The sequence below is a fragment of the Phoca vitulina genome, unplaced genomic scaffold (genome assembly GCF_004348235.1).
Source record: "Phoca vitulina isolate PV1807 unplaced genomic scaffold, GSC_HSeal_1.0 scaffold1, whole genome shotgun sequence".
Taxonomy (NCBI): Eukaryota; Metazoa; Chordata; class Mammalia; order Carnivora; family Phocidae; genus Phoca; species Phoca vitulina.
In genome coordinates, this window is record NW_022589704.1 from 44,194,306 (window position 1) to 44,209,972 (window position 15,667).

Below are 15,667 nucleotides of genomic sequence, written 5' to 3' on the forward strand. Positions count from 1 at the left end.
AGGATAGGCAAAGCCAAATTAAACATGAGAACACAAAGGAAACAGAGATCATAAACATAATTCTGGACAAGATAGAATTCAGGGCAAAAGTATTACACTTGACAAAAAGAGTACATTTTATGATGTTAAATGACTCAGTCCCTGGTGAAGAAGCATCACCTGAAGAAAAGTATAAAAATAATCTTTTAACTATCTACTAAAAGATCTTAAATAAAACATTAGCAGACACAATAAGGTGGGTGTTAACTGAGGAACTACAGCATGGCAAAGACTGCTTGGTATTCACAAAAAGTAACTTTCTGGTATACAGTTAGACTACATTTTCCAGCCAGAACAGAAATAGCGAAAGTGGGAGTGTTTCGTATAATATCTTCTCATAAACAAGAAGCAACCACATCGTAGAGCTAAGTAGGTACTTGGCCCGCCTTCCACATTATCCCAGGTGATAGTTTCACCAGATATTTTTGTTGAGAAACAGTCCTCCCTGGGCCTCTTGCACTCCTACATGTACTGGAGTGCGCCAAGATCATCACAGCTCTTTCACCTGAGCCATTCCTCAGGATTTTTATGCAGCCAGTAATCTTGAAAGGTGCAGGAACGTCTCCCTTCAAAGAATAGGCTGGCTTACTGACTGCTACCAAAGTGACAGGGGTCTTAAGCTCGAGATTCTTCTGGGGCAACACAAACCCAATGCATGGGTAGCCTCCCTTGGGGCCCACTGTGTTGCCTTGGGAGAAAGGGACACGGGAATCAGACAACTCTGCCGGAGCTCATGCCCTCTGCTGTGCTTGCTCTGGTACTATCTTGCTCTTGTTTACTTTTGGCACTCATGGTATTGTGGCAGGTTTGTTCTTTGCCATCTTCCCTGAGACTGGAGTTCTTCCCTGGGAGTTTCACCGCTGCATGATAATATGGGTGTGTACCTTTCTAGCTTCTATATAAGGGAATTATTGTCAGTCAAAATGATATTCTATGAAAAGAAACTTACATATTTGGCAATAACATCCTTGTTTTCAAGTTGAGCAATGTCATATAAAATGACCGCACAGCGAGAATGTAGTTCAGGCTCATCAGAAGCCAGCAGGTTGACGAGAGCTGGAATGCCTCCTGCGTCTACTACAGCACGCACTATGCTCGCATGGGTTGAGATATTACTCAATAACCCAACTGTTTTGCACTGTAATTTTATTTTGGAACCTTTTAATAGATTAATTAAGGCAGGAATGGTACCTGTAATGAAGAAATCAAGAAAAAAACATGAATTATTTGTAATCATTTATAGTTAACTTATGATAAAATCTAAATAATGGTTATGGTCATTGCCATATAAACAATTAGCAAATAATTCTATGAAATATTTATAAAATTATTTGAAACTATATGAATATACTTTTTTCTGTCTTCTCTACAGTTCAGGCAACTCTCATTGTTCACACATTTGATGTTCACACAGCACACAAGCCTATATTTCATATTGGCAGCTTGAAGCCACCTTGGAACCATGGACTTTTGGCTTAAGATGACGGATGAATAAATTCTTTGAGCTACCATATGACAGAGTTCAGTTTTGATATTTCATCCAATTTTTGGGGTGGTATTTGTGCAATTAGTTCAGCATTTTATTATATTTTACCCATTTTTTTTTTGCAAGCAACTGAAAACAAAAAGTGCTGAATCTAGTAAAAAGCAACTTTAGCTTCATTAATAACAATTGATTCAAGGATGGAGATCACTGGATAAGGTGAAAAATAGAAAATCTGGCTTCAGCTAGATGCTTATATAGCAGTTCAATGTAAGAGAAATAAAAGAACATCCTCTAGAGCACACAAGAAATGCTGGAGAATATAACAGGTAAAATTAGGGCTTTATTTATTTATCCACTTGAAATGAAACCTCCTTCATGACTTATCTATGGTTCGCTTTTTGGACACAGAGCTTTTTGTACATGTTTTTAGGAACACTAAATAGTTTTAGGATACTACCTATATTTTTTATTCATTCATTTATTCAGTCAACAAATATTTATGGAGCATTTCATGTGTGCCCAAAATCTACATTAGAGCTGTGGATACCATACTGGACAGTGCAGATAGAACATTTCCATCATTTCAGAAAGTTATATTGGATAATGGTGTTCTCAAAACAACCCAATGAGGTAGGAATTATTTGATTAACAAGGAAATTAGGGTTAGAGAGGGCAAGCAATTAGCCTAAGTTCTAAATGCAGAGCTAGTTACAAACCCAGGGCTGACACAAAAACAGCTATTTTTAAAAGTTTTTATTTGAATTCCAGTTAGTTAACATACAGTGTAATATTAGTTTCAGGTATAAAATACAGTGAGTGATTCAATACTTCCATACAATACACAGTGCTCATCACAAAAAAACCTGATGTATTTAATTTAAAAAATAAATTGTGTAAATACAGAATAGGGATAATTTCCAAGTGAAAGTAAATATAAAAGGTAGTACAGTAAGTAATTTAATATCATTTTTGATATTGCAAAATTTTTAGAGAAGTGTTTATAAAGTTTTTTGATCATGTGCAATTTCCATGTGAAAAATAAAATACAAAGTTGTCAGAGAAAGACAAATACTATATGATTTCACTTATATGTGAAATCTAAAAAACAAAATAAATGAATAAACAAACAAAAAGTAGAATCAGACCTCTAAATACAAAGAACAAACTGATGGTTGCCAGACTGGAGGGATGTGGGGGGGAATGGGTAAAAAAAAAAAATGGGTGAAGGGGAATGGGAGATACAGGCTTCCAGTTATGGAATGAATAAATCATAGGAATAAAAGGTACGGCATAGGGAATATAGTCAATGGTATGGTAATAGCGTTGCATGGAGAAGACATAAATAGACATTTTTCCAAAGAAGACATCCAGGTGGCTAACAGACACATGAAAAGATGCTCAACATCACTCATCATCAGGGAAATGCAAACCAAAACTACAATGAGATATCACCTCACACCTGTGAGAATGGCTAAAATTAACAACACAAGAAACAACAGGTGTTGGCGAGGATGCAGAGAAAGGGGCACCCTCTTGCACTGTTGGTGGGAATGCAAAATGGTGCAGCCACTCTGGAAAACAGTATGGAGGTTCCTCAAAAAGTTAAAAATGGAACTATCTTATGGTCCAGGAATTGCACTACTGGGTATTTATCCAAAGGATACAAAAATGCAGATTCAAAGGGGTACATACATGTTAAATACCAATTAATAAATACACAAAGAAGAAGATGTTTATAGCAGCATTATCAACAATAGCCAAATAATGGAAAGAGTCCAAATGTCCAATGACTGATGAATGGATAAAGATGTGGTGTGTATCTCTCTCTCTCACACACACACACACACACACACACACACACACACACACAGAGAGTGGAATATTATTCAGCCATCAAAAAGAATGAAATCTTGCCATTTGCAATGACATGGATGGAGCTAGAATGTATTTTGCTAAGTGAAATAGTCAGAGAAAGACAAATACCATATGATTTCACTCATATGCGGAATTTAAGAAAGAAAACAGATGAACATATGGGAAGGGGAAAGAAAAAAAGGAGAAAAGGAAACAAGCCATAAGAGACTCTTAATGATAACAAACTGAGGGTTGACGGAGGGAGGTGGGTCGGGGATGGGCTAGATGGGTGATGGGTATTAAGGAGGGAACTTGTTATGATGATCACTGGGTGTTGTATGTAAGTGATGAATCACTGAATTCTACTCCTGAAACCAATACTGCATTGTATGTTAACTAACTAGAATTTAAATAAAAATTCGAAAAAAAAAAATAACATTGCGTGGGGACAGATGGTAGCTACACTTATGGTGAGTATAGCATAATATATAGAGTTGTTGAATCACTACGTTGTACGCCTGAAACTAATATAACATTGTGTGTCAACGATACTCAAATTAAAAAATATGTATGTATAAATATATATTTATAAATCAATAAAAATAAATATTTATATCTATATATATTTGTCAGGTAAAGGAAGTGATCTTAGAAAAAAGAAAAATGGAAACTTAAAATCAACTAAAATGTTTCCTCTACAATTAAAAATAGATTTTGAGGGGTGCCTGGGTGGCTCAGTCAGTTAAGTATCTGCCTTCAGCTCAGGTCACGATCCCTGCAATCAAGCCCCGCATTGGGCTTCCTCGGTGGGGAGCCTGCTTCTCCCTCTCCCTCTGCAGCTCCCCCCCGCTTGTGCTCTCTCACTTGCTCTCTCGCTCTCTCTCTCTCTCAAATAAATAAATAAAAACTTAAAAAAATAGATTTTAAAGTGATTGAACATAATTATAGCCCTACAAAAAATAGTGTAAGCAAAAGACAGTTAATAGATTTTACATCACCTGCATCCAAAATATATTTCCAGTATCCATCATTTGCTAAGCAAATTACTTCCAAAGACATCACGGCCATCATCCTTCGTTTATAGCTTTCACACTGCAACATTTCTGGTAAGTGTTCCACAGAAAAACACATGTTATAATTTTACAAGTAGGAATGGAATGACTGATCTGCTTCTGTACAGGCCAAGTGAAGCTGTGAGTTGAGATCACCACTATCACCACCAAATGCTATTCATTAAATTCCCTCTGTGCATGGCCTTCTGTGAGGTGCTGAACAGATTGCAAATGCCCATCATCTTTGAGGTTTTATAATCTATAGAGTTGATAAAAAAAAAATCTGAAATTTTTTATCTTTGGTCTGAATGACTTAGATTGACTGGTCATATGGTTCAAGTACACTGGGAAAACAGTATACCTTTCTCTTGCCTGAAATCAGTTGCTGAATAGAATTTGAATGTGGGGGCAACTGGGTGGCTCAGGCACTTAAGTGTCTGTCTCTTGGTTTTGCCCCAGGTCATGATCTCATGGGTCGTGAGAGTAAGCCCTGCATTGCTCCACGCTCAGTGGGGGGTCTGCTTCAGATTCTCTCCCTCTGCCCCTCCCCCCACTTGCGTGCATGCTCTCTCTAAAATAAATAAATCTTTAGAAAAAAATTTGAGTGTGAGTTTTAAAGATGGCAAAGTAAACTACATTATTGTCAATAAAAATTTAATATCCATTAAATCATATATGAAGCTTTATACATTTCCTGAGGATGAAGAAGACACTTCAAAAAATCTTAAATGAACTTATACTCCAGACGAGATAATGTAAATAAATATATATGCTTCTAAACAATGTCTATGGTACAAGAAAAAAAAAAACACATAGAAGTATCCCTTCCTGGTCTCTCTTTACCCAACCCCTTGTCATAGCAAATCTGGTCCTAATCCTACCTTGGCTAGATTCCTCCATGGAGCTCTCTTTTAAAATTCAGCTACTACTCCAAGAGCTAAAACTGGAGGTGTCTAATAAACTTTGACTAATGCTTCCTTTCCTCATAGTGGAAATGGGCGCTGTGAGGAAGGAGAGCTATTCCAGGGCTCAAAGAAGCAATGGCCAGATGCTCACTGGTTATTGTTGTGTTCAAGTCATTATCAGCACTTGCCAACAATGGCTGCAGGAAGGAGTGGCTGTCGGGAATTTTTTGTGCCATTAGGCTATTCCTGTCAGGGGCTGGTTCTTCCAACTATTGAGGTATTTCAAATGCGTTATTCTCTTAAAAGTAACAGGATGGTCTTCTGAGTTCCTCCTAAAAAGGCTGGGATATAATGATACATATGCATGCAAATAAACACTGGAAACACTCTCTAGTATCTCTTGGGGCTGATACAATTAGAATGTGTTCCCAGTACCCAGTAAATTCCAAAATCAGGTATTGAGCCACTTTTGAAACTAATTACTCAGACTTCTTGAGACAGTAGAATGGAGTTGAAAACCTTAACTATATCTTATCCCATCCTAAAATGAGTTGTTGGGAAAGCCATCAGTTTTCATTCCCCAACTGGTTTCATTTTTGCTTTAGTTTTATTTTAGTAATGTAATACAAGCTCATGATTCAGAGTTAAATGTTACTAAAAGGCCTATAAAAAAATAATAGTGGTTCCTTGCCTCACCCTCTCCACTTTTCTGAGTTCCTCTCTCCAGATATAACCACTTTGGACTCTCTCCCTATACCTCCTGTGATTTACATATCTCCATATTTCCAAATACTTACACCCACTTTCACTATATCGATTTGAGACATCATCGATTGACTTCATGTTACGGTAAAGGAGAAGCTAGCTCTTTCAACACTGTGCTGCCATTTCCTCTCTCCCCTTCCCCATGTTTATAGTATTCAGTTAAATTAATATTCCATACTTACATTATAATGCCTATACAGATATTATTCACAAGTAAGCATTGTAGTGTACTACAGTTTTGTCTCCTTTCTTACTTTTGTTTTTCCTGGAGGTAAAATTATTTCATCTGCTCAGTGTTCATTGTACCTATTGGGAATGCCTCCCACATTTTCCCTTTGGCGTGGGTACACAGTTTCCATTCTAGGACTTCTCTTTGCTGTCATCTTTGAAATCCCCTTTGCTTTTCTTTTGGGTCAGACTCCCAATTTCCTATTTGTTGAGAATTCCTGCCTAAGTCTCTCTAGGTCTTTTCTGGCTAGCCTCAGCAGAGAGCATTCCTGACTGGCACTTTGGGTCCTAGAGCCTCCTAAAAGGATTCATGGTCGAAGTCTGAGAAGTCCTCAGCTTCCCCACTGTTGGCTTGGAATGACTTCTCCAGCCTGCTAAGTCCTAGACTTGCCTGCTTCCAGTATTTTGTTGCTATGGTATCCTTTCCTGTTTTCTCTTGAATGTTTGTTTCCTGCTGTTGCTGATGTTCTTCTTTAAGCTCCATGTAATTTTGGTGGGGTCTTGGGAGAGAGTAAAATTAGATGTGTGCATTCAATTAATTGTCCTAGTAGCCCTCACCCTTATAATATTTCTGGCTAGACTGAATCCAAATTTGGAAAAAAATCTCCAGCAAAATTTTGCACAAAACATTTATCAATATATGAGGAAAAACGTTGCTGAATCTGTCTTTTAAATTGGAAAGGAATAAATTGGAGGGAATCTTTGTCACTTGAACTTTAATTTCCTTCCTCTTTCCGTGTTTGTTTTTGTTTGTTTTTGATTTGCTTTTTTGATGGAGAAGACGATAGATGGGCTTTTGGAGAAAGTTGGAAAATAAAAATATAATTGTATAAAATATAGTCTGGGTTATTATTCTTTGATTTTAATTTGGAAATAAAACTACTTTTGTACAAACAAAATATAGTTCAGTTTTATTTGTATTTCTGGTTTTAACTAAAAATTGTTTATTTTATGATCTTTAACTATTTAAAATATGATGCATGTATTATTTTATTTGCTCTATTTCAGAGTAAGCATCAATGATTAAGCTGAATAATGATCAGAACATTCATTTATAAAGAGATTATGTGTTGTATACTCACCTACTAAAGTTTTCCAAACTGGGAGTTCAGGAATATTTAACTCTATTATATGCTTGAGAACCTCTGTGTGAAAGGTTAGCACTGATAAATGAATTATATTATTTCCTTTAATATCTGTTTTTCTCCAGTTAGCACCAAGAGAAAATAGGTACTGAATAGTGTCCAGTGCTCCTGAGGTGGCAGCAAGCAGCAGGGGGGTACACTGATTCCTAAAAATCAAGGGCATATTACAGTAATTAAGCACAAGTGTTATCAGCGCATTTTACACACGAGGAAACTGAGGCTCGGGTAGTGTTCCAACCCATTTCTTTATTCTTCGTGTCCAGTTCTCAAATCCCAGCTTCCTTATTGTGGCAGAAACCGAGTTTCTCAAAATCCCACTATCTGCTTTTTAGATAGTGCAGATCTTTCAGTTAGGCGCATGGCTGCCCTCCAAATAGTACACTTCCCAGCTTCCTTTATGGATAGCTATGACCACATGCCTAAGTTTGGCCAACGAGACGTTAGTAGAAGTTACATGGGCAACTCCCTAAAGAGAAAAGGAATGTGCCATTACCTTTCATTTCTTTTTCTCTTCATGGCTAAAATACAGGCATCACAATGAAAGCAGGAGGTGCCGTTTTGTACTAGGATATGGAAACCACATGTGAAGAAGCAACGAGAGGAAGACTACGTGTTCACCTTGTCCGAACTACAATATTGTGGCGTACATTTGTCACAGCAGCTTCAACTGTATCTTAACAGATCTACTGACTAGCAGTGTGACCTGAGGCAAATAGGGTTACTTTTTTTGTCTGTCAAAGAATGAGGGTAACAACACTCAGCTCACAGTGTTAGTGTCAGGGATGAGCAAGAATGAGGGTAACAACACTCAGCTCACAGTGTTAGTGCAGTCTTGATACATATTCCCCTCATTCTCTTTTCACCATGTCACACGCCTCAAAGTTATTTTTTATCCTTATACCCATGCTTTCCTCTCTTTATGAAACCTCCCTTCTCTTGCTGCCTGTCCTTGAATTTTCACCTCTGCTCAGCTAGCCCCAGACCTCTTTCTCTCCTCTATTCCCTTTTTCCTGGGTCTGTGGAAACTCTTGTCTTTTATGAATAAACATCTCTTCACTTTCTCCCTTTTGTACTTCAAAAAGACTGTTCTCTTGCTTTCTTTATCCTACTCCATGGTAGGAATAAAGATTACTTCTACTTTAACACCATCACTCTGATTTTCCTCATATGAAAAATATACTATCACATAAATTATGTTTCTCTTTTCAGTTCCATATTGCCATTCCCCCTGCCCTGTGGGGTCCTCTTCCCGGATCTTAGCTCATGAATTGCCTCACCAACATGACTTCAACATCCATGCTAATGACCGTCTGTGTGCTGATCTCTCGGCTCCTTGTCCTACCTTCATTTGTGCTCCACAGTCATACACACCTGCATTGTCACACTCTTCATTAGCTCCACATAGATCCCAACCTCAGTAACTGTCCTCTCTATGAATCCTTTCCTTTTTCCTTACGTTCATAGATAGCTTCTTACTTCCGCCTCTGATATCCAACTGTTTGACCTTTTGCAATCTACCAGTCTTTATCCCCACGCCCCCCTTCTGCTCAAAGACACATCATCACAATATGACAGAACCAGAGCTGACTTGGGTCTCCACATTCCATGGCTCTTTCCAGAATCTATTAGTTAGAGAATCTATTAGCAAGAGACCCTGGTGTCCTGAAAGCTTTCTCTATATACATCTCTGCCCCCACCTAGAGGGAGGGTTAATTTCTTCACTGAATAATAATGGCCAGGTTATGAGAAGACCCAGAAATATCTGAATGAAACTATGCCTAAATCATGTTCAGAGATTCAAAACGATAACCTGTATTTCAATTGCTATCAAGACTGTACCTTCAGGAGAAGTTATACCTCCATCCTAAAGGTTGGTCCTCTGCTAAATTACGAAACAGAATTGTGAAATAGAAACTGTGAAATAGAAGCTAAATTGTGAAATTCTGTTTCCCTATTTCAAAGTTACTTTCTTCTTTTTAAAAACTTGTTTTTAAAAGATTTTATTTTTGAGTAATCTCTACACCCAACCTGGGGCTTTAACTTACAACCCTGAGATCAAGAGTCACATGTTCTATCCAACTGAGCCAGCCAGGTGCCCCAAGGTTCTTTTCTTCTTTTTAACATGTTTCTCTTCTGGATACCATTAGATGTTTCTCCTGTTATCTGAGGCCTATCCACACTGGTCTGGAGCACTTGAGCTGCCTCCTGGCTGGTTAGGTTCCAATTTAGAGCACATTTCTCCTCCCTAGTCTCAGGCTTCTTCCAGAGCACTTGGTAGTTAACTTGATAAACTAGTCTGTAGAGCCACACCATTGAGATAGCATGGATAGGCCAGTAGAAGTTCTGTCTTTATACATTCTAAAGGTAAGTGGTAGACGAAGAAGATAGTGACCAGGACAGAGTAAGCCTTACTATAGTCTTTCACATCAATGATACCAACCATTCCTTTTAGTATCAGTGTTTGGGGCAAGCCACGAAAGCAGAAATTTATATTTTTACAAATGCTTAATAACTTACTCAGCTGTTGCCTCTGCTTCCAGCAAACTAGGATCCTTCCTATAGAGAGCAATGATGATACCAATATTGTCATAGAAAGCAGCAAAGTGAATTGGCATCCAACCTCTTTTTTCAGAAAGCGTGTAATCAGCTTTGAAACAGAGTAGACAGATGGTTGTTTCCAATGAGCAAGCCTGCGCAGCCAGATGTAGAGGTGCTGGACCTAAAATGGATGGACAATTACTTAAGTGATCAATATCTAACATGTCTATCTAAAACATATGTCTTTTGGGGGCACCTGGGTGGCTCAGTGAGTTAAGTGTCTGCCTTCAGCTCAGGTCATGATCCCAGCATCCTGGGATCGAAGTCTGCTTCTCCCTTCCCCCTGCTCTTGTTCTCTCTCTCTCTCCCCCTCTCAAGAAAATAAAATCTTTAATAAATAAATAAATAAATAAAATAAAATGTCTTTTGATATCCATCCACAGAGCTTTAATACTATGATATAAAAGCTCCAAGATAAGCACTAAAAGGATTAATTTAGGCAATTCTATATGTCTTTAACTCAGGATGTCTGACCATTAAAAATCAATCCTTCTTTATAAGTTAAGAATAACATTGAAAATATTAAATATTTGAAAAATTAAGTCAATGTATAAAATAGTCTTGTGATCAAATAAGCTGTTTCTTGTTTAAATTATTTTCCATTTTATTTAAATGTTTCATAGTAGGAAGTAATATCCTTTGAAATTGAAGGAAAAATACGCTCACAAAAGCCCTCCGTGTTACAAAATCCAGTGGGTGTTTTTCAATTCTTACCTTAACCTCTCAACAGTAAGGTTCTTCCTCTTTAAAATATTTTTTTCCCTTGGCTTTTGTGATATCATAACCTCCTGTTTCTCTCCTATCCCCCTGGCTACTCCTTCATAATCTCCTTTAGGACGTTCTCACTGTCCTGATGCCTACATGAGCCTTAAGGCTCTGTCTTGGGCCTTTTTATCTTTGCAGTGACTTCATTTACCACCTAAAAGTTGGTGACTCCCAGGATTATGTCTCAGATCTGTTTTTATCCTCCAAGCGCCACATCTTTTTCTCTAACAGCTCACTAGGTGTCTCCACACACCACTTCAAACTTAACATGTTCCAATTGAATTATCTTTCCCTCCAAACCTGGTCCTCTTTCCCTGCTGCCTAAATCAGTGAAGAATATCACCATCCAGCCAGTTCTACAAACCAGTAACCTGAAAGACTTCTTAGTATCTCCTTCTCATCTCATCTCCATAACCAGTCCATCACCAAGTCTAAGTATCTTTACAACCTATCTTTACTGCCACCACCTCCCCACTCTAAGCCTCCCACCTTGTTCTTGCCCTTCACCAACCCATTATTTCAAAATATAAATCTGATCTTCTTACCTGCTGGCTTAAAACTTTTCAGTGGCTTCTCAAGGCCATCTGATCATGAATATAGGAAAAGGATCCACTGGCTCCAATTTAACCTGAACTGCAAGCTATCCCCCTCCCACCAAAAAAACCCACCACATACACAACTTGTTCTCTTCATCTGGGCCTTCTTGCAGCTCCTCAAATGCAGGGTAGCCAACCACATGACCCAGCTTGCCAGGAAAGGACTTATCTATGTCTGTGCCCCAGGAGGATGATTAATAGTGCCTCTTCCATTTTCAAGTCTCCCTGATTTGGATGGTGAATTATCCGGTCACCTTGGGCTATTCCTGCTGTCTGAGAGCTTCCTTCTCCCAAACAATGCTTTTCTGACCAGCGTCCAGCTAACTTATATTTCTCAGCCTAAATGGTAATTCCTCAGTGAAGCACTGGTTTTCTCCCAACTCAGACACTTTCAATGGCCTCCGGCCTGCCTTCCTTGTCTAAGCTTTATATCATAGCTTTTGATCATCTGTAATATCTGACCTGATTTATCTATCTAAAATCACTGCTTAGCCTTCTAGTTTCTGGTCAGGCATGGAAGGCGTTTAAGTCACCATTCTGTCCTAACAGCAAGTAGAAAACTAAACAAACTGAGAAATCAACAACTCTTCCTGGATATGATTGAGAAGTGAGGTCTCAGGGCAAAAATGCTGCCCCCCAAAGTTGGAGATATAGACAGACTGATACAGAGGAGCATAAGTGACTGAAAAGAAACCTCCACAGGACCTAGTGCTAGAGTAGTAAAGCTGCCTCAGCCCCTCCAGCCAACCTAGTAGTCTTTAAGTTTTAGCAATCACCCTTGGCCCAAGGGATTGATTAACCTTTCATTGTTTATCTATAGATTATGCATTCTTTCCCAGAAAGAACAGAAGGCTTCTGCACAACACAAAACAGAAACCGGAACCTCTTGCACAGCCCCTTGGCACTAAGGAACCAGACCGCTCTGCACAACCGCCTTGCACAACCTCTAAGCACGAAGATAATGAAGATAACGTCTATAACTGACACCACTGAGTCTGCCTGTAATTAAAGAAATGTAGCTGATTTATAGTTAACTGCCCTAAACTCCTTCAAAAATCCTTCTTGGGCCAGGCAGAAACCTTGGAGTTGGCCTTTGGACAAGAGTCTGCTTTCTCCCCAGGTGGCCAGCCTCCTGAATAAAGTATTCCTTTCCAATCAAAACCCGTCTCTCTAGGGGCACCTGGGTGGCTCAGTCATTGGGCGTCTGCCTTCGGCTCAGGTCATGATCCCAGGGTCCTGGAATCGAGCCCCGCATCGGGCTCCCTGCTCTGCAGGAAGCCTGCTTCCTCTCTCACTCCTCCTGCTTGTGTTCCCTCTCTCGCTGTGTCTCTGTCAAATAAATAAATAAAATCTTTAAAAGAAAAAAAAAACTTGTCTCTCAAGAATTGGCTTTTTGAGTAGCAGGCAGCTGAACCTGGGTTTTGGTAACAGTAGGAAAATCTGAACTATAATTGACAAATTGCTGGTGGCTCATTGTGGATAAGTTGAGTTAAAACTCGAGGGGGACCCAGTCCCAGGGGGTCCCCATGCTTTAGTGCGTTTTAACTCCAGAAGTTTGACCAGGTCCTCATGGTAGATATCAGAGAAAGATCCCCTCATGCTTGCGGGGTGGCGGTGGGGGGTGGGGGGGCGGAGAGGCAGGGAAAAGGAACCATTTTGAGATATACGAGAGCATTCCATTCCTCTTAACAAGGCTTGCCCTCAGGAGACACTATTTTACCTGAGCCTAACCTGCTAGGTTTTTATCAGAGCCTAACCTACCTGGGGGGAAGGGAAATACCCGACTCTGGCCCCCCTCCAGCCACCCTGCCACACCTAAGGTGGGGGCCAGGACTGACCAGTACATGTGAAGTTCACAGTCCAGGAGCACAGGCTCCCCGAAAGACTGAGACCTAATCATAGGACTATGGAACCTGCTGGTTCATTTCAATCAACAAAAGGCTGTTAGCTGCTCTCAGCAGTAGAAACATATCAAAATGACCTGACGGGTTTTTTTTAAAAACCCACACAAGCGTCCCTACCTGCTCTCTCCCTCTCTTCTCCCCCTTCTTCTTCTTCTTCTTCAAAAAATTTCAGCACAACCTGAGGGCAGGAGTACTATTCTTATATCCCCCTCTTACTACTTTAAAGTGTGCTTAATTGGGCACCTGAGTGGCTCAGTCAGTTAAGCGTCTGCCTTCGGTTCAGGTCATGATCCCGAGGTCCTGGGATTGAGCCCTGCCCTCTGCCTGCCACTCCCCCTGCTTGTGCTCTCTCATCAGACAAATAAATAAATAAAATCTTAAAAAAATTTAAAAAATAAAAAATAAAAAAACAACACAGGTAAAAAAAATACTACACATTCTATAGTGCACAGGAAAGTGCCCCACAACAAAGAATTATCCAGCCCACAATGTCAACAGTGCTACAAGGATGAGAAACACTGGCCTAAGACATGCTAGAATTAGGGAAGTTCTGGAGGGGTTTATGTAGTCTGAAGAAACTATTCTCTGAGAACCCTGGTCGAGGGAATAGATGCTCTATTGGGACCTGAAAGCCATATTTATTCCTTTTTTCCTAATATCTGTATTACATGACTCTATTAATTCCGCCAGTGATTGTCATATGCTACCCTGCATCCATCCATTCATATATTCATTTAACAACTATTTCCTAATCACTTACTAATGCCAGGCTTTCTTCTGGGCACTAGAATATCATGGCAAAGTGAACCAAATCCTTGCCCTTTATTGGAGCTTATTCAAGTGAGGGAGACACAATAGAGAGATAATATCATATAAGGTAGGGATAAGTGATACTTAGAAAATGAAAAAAGTAAGCAATAATGCAGGAAGCACACCATTGTTACTCAACTGCAAATTCCTACAGGGTGGGTGGGCCAGATAAACTCCATGCCCCCCCACCCTTTACTCCCCACCCTGCAGAATTTGCAATCCCTGTCCTTTGGCTTTCTGTCGGTGTCTGCCAATGGGGATCGCGGGCAGGAGATTGGAGAAGGGAGGAGAATGAGGTCAGCACGCTTATCATCTCTAAGATCATCTCAGGTTAGTTGCATTCCTCCACCAATGGAAGATGTCTGGTTTGAATAACTGCTGCCCTCCCCCACTAGACTCAGGTCTTTGCAAATGGTTTCTTTAAAAATAAACTCTCCTTGGCAAGAAGATGCAATGTGACAGTCTCTTCAATAAATGGTGTTGGGAAAACTGGACATCTACATGCAGAAGAATGAAACTGGGCCACTTTTTTTCACCACACACAAAAATAAACTCAAAATGTATCATAGACCTAAATGTGAGACCTGAAACGATAAAAATCCTAGAAGAGAGCATGGGCAGTAATTTCTCTGACATCAGCCATAACAACACCTTTCTAGGTATGTCTCCTGAGGCAAGGGTGACAAAAGCAAAAAATAAGTTATTGGGACTACATCAAAATAAAGAGCTTCTGCACAGTGAAGGAAACAATAAACAAAACTAAAAGGCAACCTACTGAATGGGAGAAGATATTTGTAAGTGATATATCTGATAAGGGGTTAATATCCAAAATATATAAAGAACTTATAAAACTCTACACTCAAAAAACAAATAAGCTAATTTAAAAATGGGCAGAAGACACGAACAGACATTTCTCTAAAGAAGACATCCAGATGGCCAACAGACACATGAAAAGATGCTCAACATAATTCATTATCATGGAAATACAAATCAAAACCACAATGAGATATCACTCACACCTATCAGAATGGCTAAAATAAAAAACACAAGAAACAATGAGTGTTGGTAAGGAGGTGGAGAAAAAGGAATCCTCATGCACTGTTGGTGGGAATCCAAACTGGTGCAGCCATTGTGAAAAACAGTATGGAAACATTCCTCAAAAAATTAAAAATAGAATTACCATATGATACAGTTATTACACTACGGGGTATTTGCCCAAAGAATTAAAAAACACTAATTCAAAAGGATACATGTACCTCTATGTTTATTGCAGCATTATTTACAATAGTCAAAATATGGAAGCAGCCCAAGTGTCCATCGATAGGTGAATGGGTAAAGAATATGTGGTATGTATATATATAATGGAATATTACTCAGCCATAAAATGGAATGAAATCTTGCCATTTGCAACAACATGGATGGATCCAGAGGATATAATACTAAGTGTAATAAGTCGCTCAGAAAAACACAAATACCATATAATTTCACTCACATGTGGAATTTAAGAAACTAAACAACCA

At 39.2% G+C, this 15,667-nt stretch overlaps 1 protein-coding gene across 1 annotated transcript in view; it reads right to left on the reverse strand.

Annotated features, from left to right (window-relative positions):
* Nucleotides 1-15,667, reverse strand: part of ANKAR (ankyrin and armadillo repeat containing) — a 75,776-nt gene that overhangs the window by 30,413 nt on the left and 29,696 nt on the right. Inside the window, exons 8-11 of the mRNA XM_032406198.1 lie at nt 9,992-10,193; nt 7,412-7,620; nt 4,378-4,482; nt 989-1,230 (exon numbers count right to left, since the gene is read on the reverse strand). Of these exons, the coding sequence (XP_032262089.1) occupies nt 989-1,230; nt 4,378-4,482; nt 7,412-7,620; nt 9,992-10,193 (758 nt within the window). The remainder of the gene's footprint in view (nt 1-988; nt 1,231-4,377; nt 4,483-7,411; nt 7,621-9,991; nt 10,194-15,667) is intronic.